The sequence below is a fragment of the Anabrus simplex genome, chromosome 9 (assembly GCF_040414725.1).
Source record: "Anabrus simplex isolate iqAnaSimp1 chromosome 9, ASM4041472v1, whole genome shotgun sequence".
Classification (NCBI taxonomy): Eukaryota; Metazoa; Arthropoda; class Insecta; order Orthoptera; family Tettigoniidae; genus Anabrus; species Anabrus simplex.
Window position 1 is genome coordinate 11,854,985 of NC_090273.1, and position 12,771 is coordinate 11,867,755.

At 39.4% G+C, this 12,771-nt stretch overlaps 1 protein-coding gene across 3 annotated transcripts in view; it reads left to right on the top strand.

Moving 5' to 3' along the window:
• The window catches only part of LOC136881201 (WD repeat-containing protein 26), a 158,063-nt gene that overhangs the window by 99,318 nt on the left and 45,974 nt on the right, over nt 1–12,771 (top strand). Inside the window, exon 6 of one of the 3 annotated variants that reach the window (XM_067153909.2) lies at nt 3,399–3,533. The exons of 1 other annotated variant lie outside the window; for it this stretch is intronic. In XM_067153909.2, coding sequence (XP_067010010.2) covers nt 3,399–3,533 — 135 coding nt within the window. The remainder of the gene's footprint in view (nt 1–3,398; nt 3,534–12,771) is intronic. One more of the 3 variants, XM_067153910.2, reaches the window with a different exon arrangement.

Here is a 12,771-nt window from a genome sequence, read left to right on the forward strand (position 1 = left end):
AACAATCTTGAAGGACCTTGGCCTAGCAAGCGACCGCTGCTCAGCTCGAAGGCCTGCAGATTGCGAGGTGTTGTGTGGTCAGCATGACGAATCCTCACGGCCGTTATTCTTGGCTCCCTAGACCGGGGCCGCCATCTCACCGTCAGATTGCTCCTCAATTGTAATCACATAGGTTGAGTGGACCTCGAACCAGCCCTCAGATACAGGTAAAATTCCCTGACCTGGTCGTGAATTGAACCCGGGGCCTCAGTGTAAGAGGCAGGCATGCTACCCCTACACCATGGGGCCGGCTTCTGCATTATTGCGCACGAAGTGAAATCCAAGACGATAACGCAGATTTCCACGGAATTATTCAGCTCACGGTCAGCCGAATTATTTACGATGTCTCAGTTGTCATCGCTAGACTCTTATTTTACTACTACGTCATAAGTGTCTGGGCATGGGATGAAAACTTTTACCCAAGCAGTCAAGATAATTATTATCCAATGGTATTAAAGTTTTATTTTATAAACTCGTCAGTAATGTAATGTAAAATCATCAATAACTGGGAAGAAATATAAACCTAATTACCGTATGTTTAAAAGAAATTGAAAAAATTAATGTTTGTTACTGACGTCTCGGAACACGGTCAACTACAGTACCTAGATCTACACCGCGCTAGCTAGAGCATTGTATGACGACGTCCGTGCTCCGGTTTGCGAGCTTTGCGCAAGCGCACTACTGTGTCGCAACCAACGAGCTCAACTGATAACAAATTGCTGCATGCTTCCTTGCTGCCTAACAGTATGGCTGCTCTGGAATGGACAGATCATAGATGCATTTATTTTTTTGTGACTGACATGATTACTATAGACATGTGTGCATGAGAATTTCAGTTTTTAATTTGTGTTTGGGGTGTTTGTGGAAATAATTTGTTTTCATAGTGAACAATTACGGAAAGTCATTTATATTGCAAAACATTAACGTGTGAAGCATTTATAAGCGATTATGGGTAAATATAGAAACTATTCTGCGGCTTCAAGCTAAGCGTTCGTTGAACAGCACGGGAACAGAGCTGCAGGAAGAAAATGTTCAGTGAGTGAAAAGTTGGTGCGTGACTGGCGGAAATTAAAAAACAAGCTAAAAAGCGCAAACCCTTCTAGACGCGCGTTTAGAGGTCCTAAAACAGGGAAAGTTCCTATAATTGACGAAGAAGTGTTTATGTACATCAATGAAATACGTAGCAATAGCTGCAGTATATCATATGAAATGTTACAAATTAAGGGACGGGAGGTAGCGCACAAACACAACATAACTCAATTTAAGGCGAGTCTTGGGTGGATTAAGGGGTTCATGCGACGGCACATTCTGTCAGTGCGAAGGAGAACAACACTAAGCCAAAAGTTGCCTGCTGATTACACGGACAAGATTGTAAATTTTCACTGATTTGTCATGCGTTTGCGTAAGGAAACTTCGTACTTGCTTTCTCAAATCGGTAATGCCGATCAGACTCCAATCTTTTTTGATATGCCTCGCAACAGCACTATTGCGCTAAAAGGATCACGGAGTGTATTAATGAAAACCAGCTGTAGTGAGAAGTTTCGATGCACGGCAATGCTAGCCATTACAGCTGACGGAAGAAAGTTGCCGCCTTACATCATTTTCAAGAAGAAAACGATGCCTAAGAATATACAGTTTCCCCGTGGAATTCATGTACGAGTGCAACCAAAGGGTTGGATGGACGTAGAACTCATGCTGGACTGGGTTAAAACTGTGTGGGATAGAAGACCCGGTGCACTACTAAAACAACCAGCTCTGCTTGTTTTATATAGTTTCCGAGGTCACCTCGTGAACGAAGTGAAGCAACTTCTCAGTAAAAATAAGACACAGCAGATAGTCATTGCTGGTGGCCTAACATCTGCTTTGCAGTCACTAGTCGTATGTATTAATGAACCCTTTAAAGACCACTTATGTCGATTTTGCAACGAGTGGATGATGAGCAGCGATCAGAAATTGACGCCCGCTGGAAATATCAGGCATCCACCCTTGGACTTGTTATGCTTGTGGGTGATGAAGAGTTGGGATCTTATACCATGTGAACTAGTCTCCAAGAGCTTCAAAAGGACTGGGATTTCGAATGCACTAGGAGGATCCGAAGATGACACAGTGTGGCACAGAGACGAAGAATCTGATACTGGTATTAACAGCGGCGAGGACGGCGCATCAGGTACCGAAACCTGCGATAGCGACACAGAAAATTTGGAATAAATTGTGCACCAGTAAGTCCGGATTTAACAACAAAGCGATAATTTTTGCAAGTGAAATATTTTAACTTTAATACTCAGATTAATGACAACTAACTTAATACGTTCATTTTTATTTTCAGGTTGGAAAAACGTTCACCGAATTGTTGCGAATAATTATGAATTTTGTTTTAGACTATTTCAATTATTTTGATGTATAAACGCGAGTATTACATGCATCTTAAATTTGTATCAAATACAATTTAGTTATAAATAAATTTATTGAGTAATACAAATACTGGTATTAAAAATTCTTCGTATAATGGTCGCACCCTTCTTTTTTTCAAAAATTTTTGTATAAAAAGTGCGACGATTATGCTGGGAAATACGGTACAAGATTTTGGTGCTGCGGTGTATTAAAATTTGGTGACGAGACATACATTCCATATTTCGTCAAGACACCTCTACCATTTACACATAAGGATCACATCATGCATTAAGAAATTACAAAAGGGGTTGGAATTGTCGACCTCCAACGTGATTATAGAGCCGACATCGAAGGTGCTGGGATTGGTGCTCCTGGTCAGAGTGTGCGGTTGTGCGCTTAGTATGTCGCTCACTGCGTAGATTCGTGTGATAAGATCATCTTTTGATTGAACACAAGTCCCGTACCCCAAACAAAAGAGTGCACCACGGATGTAGGCACTGCAAGCAGGTTGGTGGTCGACAATTGAACGCACAATGTTATGTTCTTGCTGGAGGTTTCTTCACTAAATATGGAACACTTGCCCATGACCACATCCGAAGTTGTTGTCAAATTTTGACACCTCACTGCATTCAGACCATGAGTTTGCGGACATGGGTCCTTTCTTGAAATGTGATCAGCTTGGTGTTCCATACACCATACTAAACATTGTTGGTATTGTTTTGGATCTCACTGTATCGGTACTAGGAAAAAAAAATTGTCCATTTGACTGCTGCATTCTCACACGTTGATGTGTGTGGGCCTGAACTACGTCTATACACTTTCAGTCTGTCTATTGGACATAATAAAGCTGAGCATGAGTGTTGACTCTCTGTATTTAGATAATGTTTGACAGTAGGTTCCTTGTTGTTAAATTGTCGAAATTGCATGACGCCATCTGAAAGTATTGCCTGTTATTAAATGTTTTCTAGACTGTACACCTTGCTGTGTCAGGCTGTGGAGTACCAGAAGCACTTGTGTCCGTATCACAACACCATGACCGAGGATGGCCTGAACAGTGTCTCTCTCTTGGTCGACCATCATTGTACTAGGTATGGTCCTGGCAGGTTTGTTGTTTGCAGCATTTCTTTCTACTTTTAAGACCTAATTTAGAACATCTGTAACATTTTGTTCAGTGAAACAGGTTTGTAGCTGTAGCCTCTAGTATTCAGCAGATTTATATTAATATTCTGTACTCAGTCTTTCATTTTATATATTGATGTTCTACCAGGAGAGAATTTAGTATATTTTATGTCCTACATCCTGGGTTCCATTGTTTGTTGACTTGATGGTGATTTTCAAAATATGCTGTGGTATCTTGACTTGCAAGCAGTGCTATTCTAAGTAGGACTTGGATGCTTTATATGTTGTTAATTTTATCTCATATTTACTCCTGAAGATATTTAAACCATTTTCTATGCTACCCTGACTCCAGATATGCATATCATTGCTTAAGAATGAAGACCTCATGTGCGATTTAAAAAAAATATTGTTCAATTTTTTGTTGTGACTATATGAAGCCTCTGAACCATTCTGTGGAGACCAGGTATCAAAATATCCCATAGAATTGCTTAAAATGACAAACACCTCTATTTTGTGTCTTGTATACTACATAACTTACTACCAATACTTCGTAAGCACAGAATAAAAAAATCTTAGAACAAAATTATTTTTGTACTTATCAATATGATTATCAAATTAAATTCATTGGCACAATTTTGTTTTTAATTTTCAACCATAGGACAGTTTTTTTCACGCTCCTGTAAAATGGGTTTTTTGTTACATACAGGATCTCCATTCTTAAGCACTCTTGGATAGAGCACACAATTCAAGGTTATAAACTTCATTATTGGTTCCGTATTGAATTACGATTACATATAAAATAAATACAAGGTTTAATCCACCTACTTTATATAAATTGCGATGTTTACAAAAACATTACAAGAAGTTACGAGGTACTAGTTTTGACACTGCATGGGCCATCATCAGCCTAGCCAAGATACATATGTATATGCCAAAGTCTTAAAACATAATAACACGGTGGAATGAAATATAAAAGAATGGATTGAGTATGTGATGGAATGATGCACATAAAATGGTGAATCTATGAACTGTTATAGATGTAACAATGTTATGTTTGTCAGTGACAAATAAAATCTTTGGAATTAAGTCACGTATAATTAAACTATATGAATATTTATCATACAATTATTGTAAAATTGAATAAAAATGAGCTCCGTTTGACGAATATTCTAAAATTGCACATTTAAAATCGTAATATGCTGGTTTTAAAGTGAAATCCAAATGCTTCTATTGAGTTCTAGAAGATAAAAAGTTCAACATTGGCGCAGAGGGAATCTTTCTGGCATGATGTCCAATCCTCTGTTTTTTTTTTTTTTTTTTTTTCTGTCTGAATCGGAGAAAACTCTCTGAATAATTAACAATATGCAGTAACACACTTAGTAGAAAATACTGTTACGTAAAACAAGCTTGCGCTTGGAGTCAATGCGGAAGAATGATTTTTCTAGGTGAAATTAATGACTGATATGATACTCCAATTAAAAACATAGTAAAAAAGAAGATAAGAATTTCATAGAAAAAGAAGTCTCAACGGCATCAGCGGCACCGAAGGTGGACTTCGATACGGCATCGATTGTGGAAGAGGGAAACTTGTAGCGTTTGTACTCCAGTGGAGCGGCCTAGAATGACACCTGGCAGTAGGTATAAAATGCCTTTGGGAGAGGTGACCCCATCGTCATAATAGTGTATACATGATATGGTACTAGTAAATCAGCATCGAAAAAGGTTAGGCCGTCCCCTGCAGGCGAAGTGCAGTTCTCAGAGTACTGGGGGAACTGTGAGAAATGGGCGACCAGCAACCAACATTAAGATCATTTAAGATAGGAATAGTACATCTTATGACCCTGACAGGAAAGGCAGAGGAAGCAGTAGACTTCATGGAGAAGGAGAAGGTGGAAATGATGTGGCTGAGTAGAAGTAAAATAGAAAGGTAAAGGAAGAAAGAAATTGAGGAAAGGTTGCACATTATACCGGAGTGGTTGCCAGGAGGCAATAAACTGAGTGGGACTAATCATTTTGAAGCAATTGGAGGAGTATGTTCAAGTGGTAGAATTTGTGAGTGACAGAATAATGAAGATTAGACTAAAGATGAAGAATGAAGTGATGGACTTCATACAAGTGTATGCACCACAGATGGGAAACAGGGAAGAAGATATTGAAGGATTCTTGGAGAAAGTAGAAAGAGAAATTTCAGATGTGGAAGTGGTTATTATGGGAGACAGGTCGGAAACGATAGACAAGGAAGAAATCATTGGACCGTATGGATATGGGAAAAAGAATCTTAAAGGAAAGGAACTAGTGGACTTCTCGGAAAGGAATGGACTGATCGTGGGGAATACATGGTTTCAAAAGAAAAACAGCAGGAAAATTATTAGTGGGGTGACAGAAGAACAAAATCAGTAATTGACTACTTTTTGGTGCAAAGGACAAATCACAGGAAGTTGATGGATGTGAGGCTTTACCAGGAGAAGCATTTGATGGGGACCATAGAGTTGTGGAGGAAAAATTACAGTTGGGAAAAAGGGCAAAACTAAGGGGAATAAGAGAAAGTAAGTAAAATAAAAGTGTGGAAATTCAAGGACAAAAATGTATAGGAAGATCGAAACAGACTTTCAACGTGTTACATACATGTAGTACGTGTTGAAGGGATGCAAGTACAGAACAGAACAAAAATGGCCAGCCGGACACCAGTGGGATCCGAACCCACAACCTCAACCGACGCGAAATCATGTACGTAACACGACCTAATACATTGAAAGTCTGTTTCGATTACAATGCGGTCGTGAAAATTCAATATTCATTGTATAGGAAGATCTTCAGGAGAGATTGAAGAAACAAATTCCAGTTATTGAAGTGGAAAATGTAGTAGAGGACTGGGCCAATTTAAAAAAAATGCATTTGTTAGTGCAGCAGAGAGTGTTTGTGGCAGGACATTTACAAGAGTGAAAGAAAAGGAGACACCGTGCTGGAATGAGGAAGTGAGAAAAGCGATGAAAGAAAAAATGACGGCTTGGCGAGATTGGAACCGAGATCAAACAGAAGAAAGCAAAAGGAAGTATCTCAACAGCAAAAGGAGATGTAAGAAGGTGGCAGAAGTAGATGAGAAGAGTTGGGAAGAATGTACACAAAAAATGGAAGTTGATGTACAGTAAGTGGCAGTAAAATGATGTTGTATGGACTAATAGGAAGTAAGAGGACACAAAGAGTTATAACAAAGCTAGTGAAAAACTAAGATGGGGAATTGTTAACACTTCCAGAAGAGATAAAGAGAAGATGGAAGGGGTATTTTGACAAGCTGTTGAATGTGAACAATTGTAGGGAGATAGAAGCAAAACAGTGCGAGGACTGAACAACAGAGAATGATATAACAATGCTGGAGGTGGAGTTAGTGGTATAAAAGATGAAGATGCAAAAAGCAACACTGATGGATGAAATCAGTGTGGAAATGATGAAGGCTGCACCCCCTGTGGGTGGGGGACGCAGACGAAGAATACACCCACGGTATCCCCTGCCTGTCTTAAGGGGCGACGAAGGGGTGATTGTATTAGAACCATGAAACTACTTGTGATTAGTACCATCACGCGGGGAACACCATGGGTCGCCTTTACTTGCGAGTAGTACCTCTATATTAGGTACACAATAGGTTTGTGATTAGTAGCAGCAGAGAGTGGTTCACTGTGGGTTTCCAGTACCCGTGATTAGTACCATTGTGAGAAGCACCACGGGTCTGGGCATTGCCTATATGAGGAACACAACGGGAATACACCTAGGTGAGGAACACCATGGGTATGTGTTGCCTATGAGTGGTGCCTTTATGTGAGAAACACCATAGGTCTGAGTTACCTGTGCGGCGTACAATACTTGTGAGTAGTACCGTCATGTGTGGAACACTGCGAGCGTACGCAAATTTTTATTAGTACCGCAACATGACAAATATCATGGTTCTACTTTACTAGCGATAAGTACCATTATGAGGGGCTGTTGACCTGGATTTTGGGCCTCTTTAGACAACAAGCATCATTGATTCAGGATTGTGCATTAGAAGTGGTCTCTTAGTCAGCAATACTATTGTTTATGATAGTTTCTGGGTTGGATCCACTGACTGTTTTAAATTCAAATCCATCTATCCATTCATTCATCATCACATTTTTTATTCTGGTCAGTGGATGATTTTGAACTTTTAAATTTCATTACATTTCCTATCATTAGGGGCTGGTGACGTAGATATCTGGCTCCTTTAAACAACAAGCATAATCATCATCATCATCGATAAAGGCTGCTTGAACTGTTAAATGCAATGGTTATACCAACTACTAGAGTGTATGTGGAAACACAAATGTGTACCAGAAGACTGGAAAAATCACATAATAATACCATTGTTTAAGAAAGGGGACAAGAAAGTTTGTGGTAACTGTAGAGGAATCACACTTACATCGCAGGTAGTTAAAATACTAGAAAGGACATTAGAAAGAAGAATGAGAAGAAAGATTGAAGGAGAGTTACAAGAGGAACAGTATGGCTTCAGGAGTGGAAGACTACAGTAGGCCCAATCTTTAGCATGAGGCAGGTGATGGAAAAAAAACTGGGAATCTGGAAAGTATCTGGTAATGACTTTCATAGATATGGAAAAGTCATATGATTGTGTCCTCACAGAGAAAGTTTGGGAAACCATGGTTAAAAAGAAACTTCGAAGAGAAATGTTAGAAATGGTGCAAGCAATGTACAACAACTGTGTTAGCAGGGTACTGACCCCAGTTGAAAAGACAGAATGGTTTAGGAATAAGACTGTATTAAGACAGCCGGGCGAGTTGGCCGTGCGGTTAGGGGCGTGCAGTTGTGAGCTCGCATCCGGGAGATAGTGGGTTCGAATCCCAACGTCGGCATCCCTGAAGGTGGTTTTCCGTGGTTTCCCATTTTCACACCTGGAAAATGCTGGGGCTGTACCTTCATTAAGGCCACTTCCTTCCCATTCCTAGGCCTTTCCTGTCCCATCGTCGCCATAAGACCCATCTGTGTTTGTGCGATGTAAAGAAGAAAAAAAAACTAAGACAGCAGAGTGTGCTGTCAACTCTTTTGCTTTTTATGGTCATGGACGAAATTGCAAAGGAAATAAATTAAGCCTATGGAGATAACGAGATGAAGATACTGCTAATTGCAGATGATGCAGTAATCTGGGGAAAGGACTGCAAAGAAGTGCAACAACAACTAGATACACTGAACGAAATAAAATGAGAAGTATGGCATGAAAATCAGTACAGAGAAAAGCAAGAGTATGGTGATGTCGAGAGGGGAAAGACAAGGAAATGGCACTGTGAAAATTGAAAGTCAGAGTCTGGAAAATGTGGACAGCTTTAAATACCTAGGAAGTCAATTAATGCAAAATACTAGGGTGGACATGGAGATTGGCAGGAGGGTACAGCAGAGTAATGCATTCTATCAAAGTGTAAGAGAACTTATTTGGAGCAAAGAAGTACCAAGGAAAAGTAAAGAGATAATGTACCCATACTGACTTATGCAGCTGAGACTTTGACTAGCAGGCAGGAGAGTAGAATTCAAGCCAGTGAGATGACATTCCTAAGAAGTATGATAGGAAAGGCAGAGTGAGAAATGAAGATGTTAGGAAGGAAGTTGGGAAGGGAAAGCTAAATGCGAGAGTTGAAAATAATAAACTAAGGTGATTTGGACATGTAAAGATGATGGAGGAAAATAGAATTCCAAGACAGATGCTGGAGGCAAAGTGCGAGGGCAAAGAGAGGAAGACCTAGAACAAGGTGAATTGAATCAGTGAAGAGCGGCATAAGAAGACTAAATTTAGACTGGGACAAGATCTGGAAGTGGAAGATGGAGAAGTGCCATAAATACCCTGACCCGGGAGAAGCTGGATAAGGGGAAATGATCTTGAGGGGAAAAGGAAGTGTAAAGAAAAAACATGGAAGAGCAAACGTACTTCTTGTTGACATGTCGAATAGAGGAATTGTAAAGATAAACAAGTGCTTACTACAGAGGAAACTGTTAGTTACCACCTGACTTTACACTTTTTCTGTAGTACCCATCATTGACGAGACAATCGTATAGCACTTCCCAGCTCCTTTCCACCAATATAGTCATGCTGTTTTACTCGGGATGCAGCAATAATCCCATCTATAAGAGATGAGTGGCAGCAGAAGAGAGAAATCATATCACAGCGATGGTTAATGTAATGTTACTGTTGGTCATTTTTATGAGCTTTTGACATTGTAGGCCTTCACATTTAGGTTTTTCCGACTCTGAGATATTAACGCTTCTGATGTAAAGTGATCGTTCTTTTAAGATTTTTTCTCATTTTTCATACTCATCTTAACAATTTTCCTTGTTGATATGAACCAATGATCACATGGTTTTACACCTTAAGAAATTATAAAAACCATCGTCAAATAACACAATTAAACAATATTTGCATGTTAACAATGCTCGGTGGTGATATCGATTAACCAACAAAAGTCTGAATTTATCACAGTCAGTATGGTAAAACTGTAGAAACTGTTGGAAACGCTATTCTCTATAACTTTTGTTATGTGATGCTTTTCGACAGGACCAATAACATAGGTATTATAAAAATTATAATTTAACCTGCCCCTAAACTACAGTTTAATCCAGCGTGATTAAAAATTATTTATAGCCTAGACAGTAGTACCTTATTCCCAGACTTTACATACCGATTTTCATTAAATCCTGTTCGACCGTTTTCCGGTTGTTCGGCGTTGATATGGAACTAACAACAAAAATCAAAATTCATTAATACTGTATATCTGTTATCATAGCCGGTACAGTAAAAATGTCACCATCATCTTCATTTCTCGTTTCCAGCTTCCCGGGTCGGGTTGTGAATCAAGGACTTCCATCACTGCCTGTCTCTCCACCACTCTTCTCCCTTTTTTCAATACATCTTCTGGTTTTCCTCTCCTCTTCTCTATGCACTCGCACACTGAATCTGTCCACCTCCTTCGGGGTCCTCCTCGTGGTCTCTTTCCTGTTAACTTCTCTGAAAAAAGCTTTTTTTTTTTCACTTTCTCTCCTCCCATTCTCATCATATGCCCATACCACTTTAGCTTTGTTGTTTCTATCCTGTCTGGAAGTTTCAAGATTTCTGTCCTTTTCCTTATTTCTGTATTTCTCATTCTGTCCTTTCTGGTCTTGCCCTTGATATCTCTTAGGAATTTAATCTCCGCTGCCTGTATTCTACTCTCCTCTCGTTTTGTTGTACTCCACGATCCAGTTGCATAGTTCAGAATGGGTTCATAATAGGTTGAATATAATACTTTCTTACATTTCTTCGGGACATCTTGGTTCCACAAAATACCCCTTACACTCTGGTAGAAGCAGTTTGCTTGTTGTATTCTTTTCCCAATTTCCTTGGTTATCTTTCCATCTTCTGTGATCACACTTCCCAAGTACTTGGAACTTTTAACCACTTCCAGAATTTTACCATTCAGTTTTATCTTTCCCCTTCCTTCCTTCCTTCCTTCCTTCCTTCCTTCCTTCCTTCCTTCCTTCCTTCCTTCCTTCCTTCCCCTTGTCTTCGCTGTTGTTTTACTTTTCTCAGTGCTTACTTTCATCCCAAATTTTTCTATATCTTGATTCCATACATCTACTTGTTTTAGCACTTCCATTTCATCCTCACCCCATATCACTGCATCATCTGAAAACAACATGGCTTTTGTTGCCTGTCTCCCCAATAGGAGTTTCATTCATGACTATGATGAATAGTATGGGGGATAGTAGACTTCTCTGTCGGCCAGTTTCAACTTTAAACCATTTTGTTTTTCCTATGCTAGTCTTCACACTAACATAATTTTTTTACATAGCTTTTATCATTTGCACTTCCACTCTGTTAACTTGTTTTTTCCTTAATGTGTTCCATACCAACTGTCTGGGCACACTGTCATAAGCTTTCTCAATGTCAATAAATGTCATCACTATGTCTTTTCCAAACTCCCATCTTTTCTCCATCATATGTCTTAACTAGCTGATGTACCCATGTTTCGCTACAGAATTCTACATTGTATACAGAATTCTAGATTAGTTAGTGTACACATTGTGAGGAAGATTGTATTAAATAGCATAGCTCTTAATGTTACCCTAGGAACTCGACGGGGAAGTCACCAAACGTCTTTTCTCATATGAAGACTGGGTTAGGCAATTTTCATTGTAATGGTAGGTCCGCTTGCGTACCTTCAGTCACAATCAAGTTGGGGAGGATTATAATGCCAGACACTCAATCTCCACCTGCCTTTTTCCATCTTCAGAAATACTGAAATGAACATAGGTCATCACAATGACATCAGTATAAATGGCGCGATTAAAAGCAATGCTGTCACATGAAATACTCGATCAATTGAAAAACACCCATTTTGTCACTTTTAACGAACAGTACTACGCTGCTGATCTAACAGTCCAAAGTTCCAGAGCTGGAATGACCAAGCCGCAGACAGCCGTGAGCCGTGAACACTCTTTTATTTTCGGTGGGGGTGGTGGGGGCGAATAGTGAGGAGTTCCCGGGCATATGTCCTTTTATTTAACCCATTATCAGCCAATGTCCCATTTATGGGACGCAAATATTTCATAACTTTTTAAACACTGCTTACTAAGTTAGAGGTATTTTTTTCTGTCATATTGGTCAAACTGTTTGCTGTTGCACTAGAAAACAAGAGAGCATTATGTTTAGTTTCATACTCTTTCACCATGAATGTTCTATCTACATGTGTTCTTGTTAGGTTCCGCAACTGATCTTGGGAAGCTGAGCATATTTCCTTAGACTGAATTTCTGAAGCTCATTCCAGTATCAGTGCTATAGTTCTAAGTTTCGAGAGTGCAAATGGTGCATAAGCTGCCCGTTATTGTAATGTAGGTGAGAATCACATGTGTTTCTTCACGCAGTCCCATTTTTGGGACATTGGTATAAAGCAGTAGCACTTACAAAGGTTCATTGTTGAATGCTTCATCACCTACAATGCTGCATTTCTCTGATTTTAGAGCATTATATTAGCATAGTTAGAGAATATTTGTTCTATAAATGTATTCTTGCTTTTATAGTACAATACTTCGTATTACTTCTTGCGTTCTAGGCAAATACAATGTCATATACTACACGCCTGACAGTTCCGAAGATAAGAAGCTATCTCGAAGAGCTGGAAAATGATTCTCAGGAAGTGGATGATATAGGAGTAATAATTTTACCGCCTGATC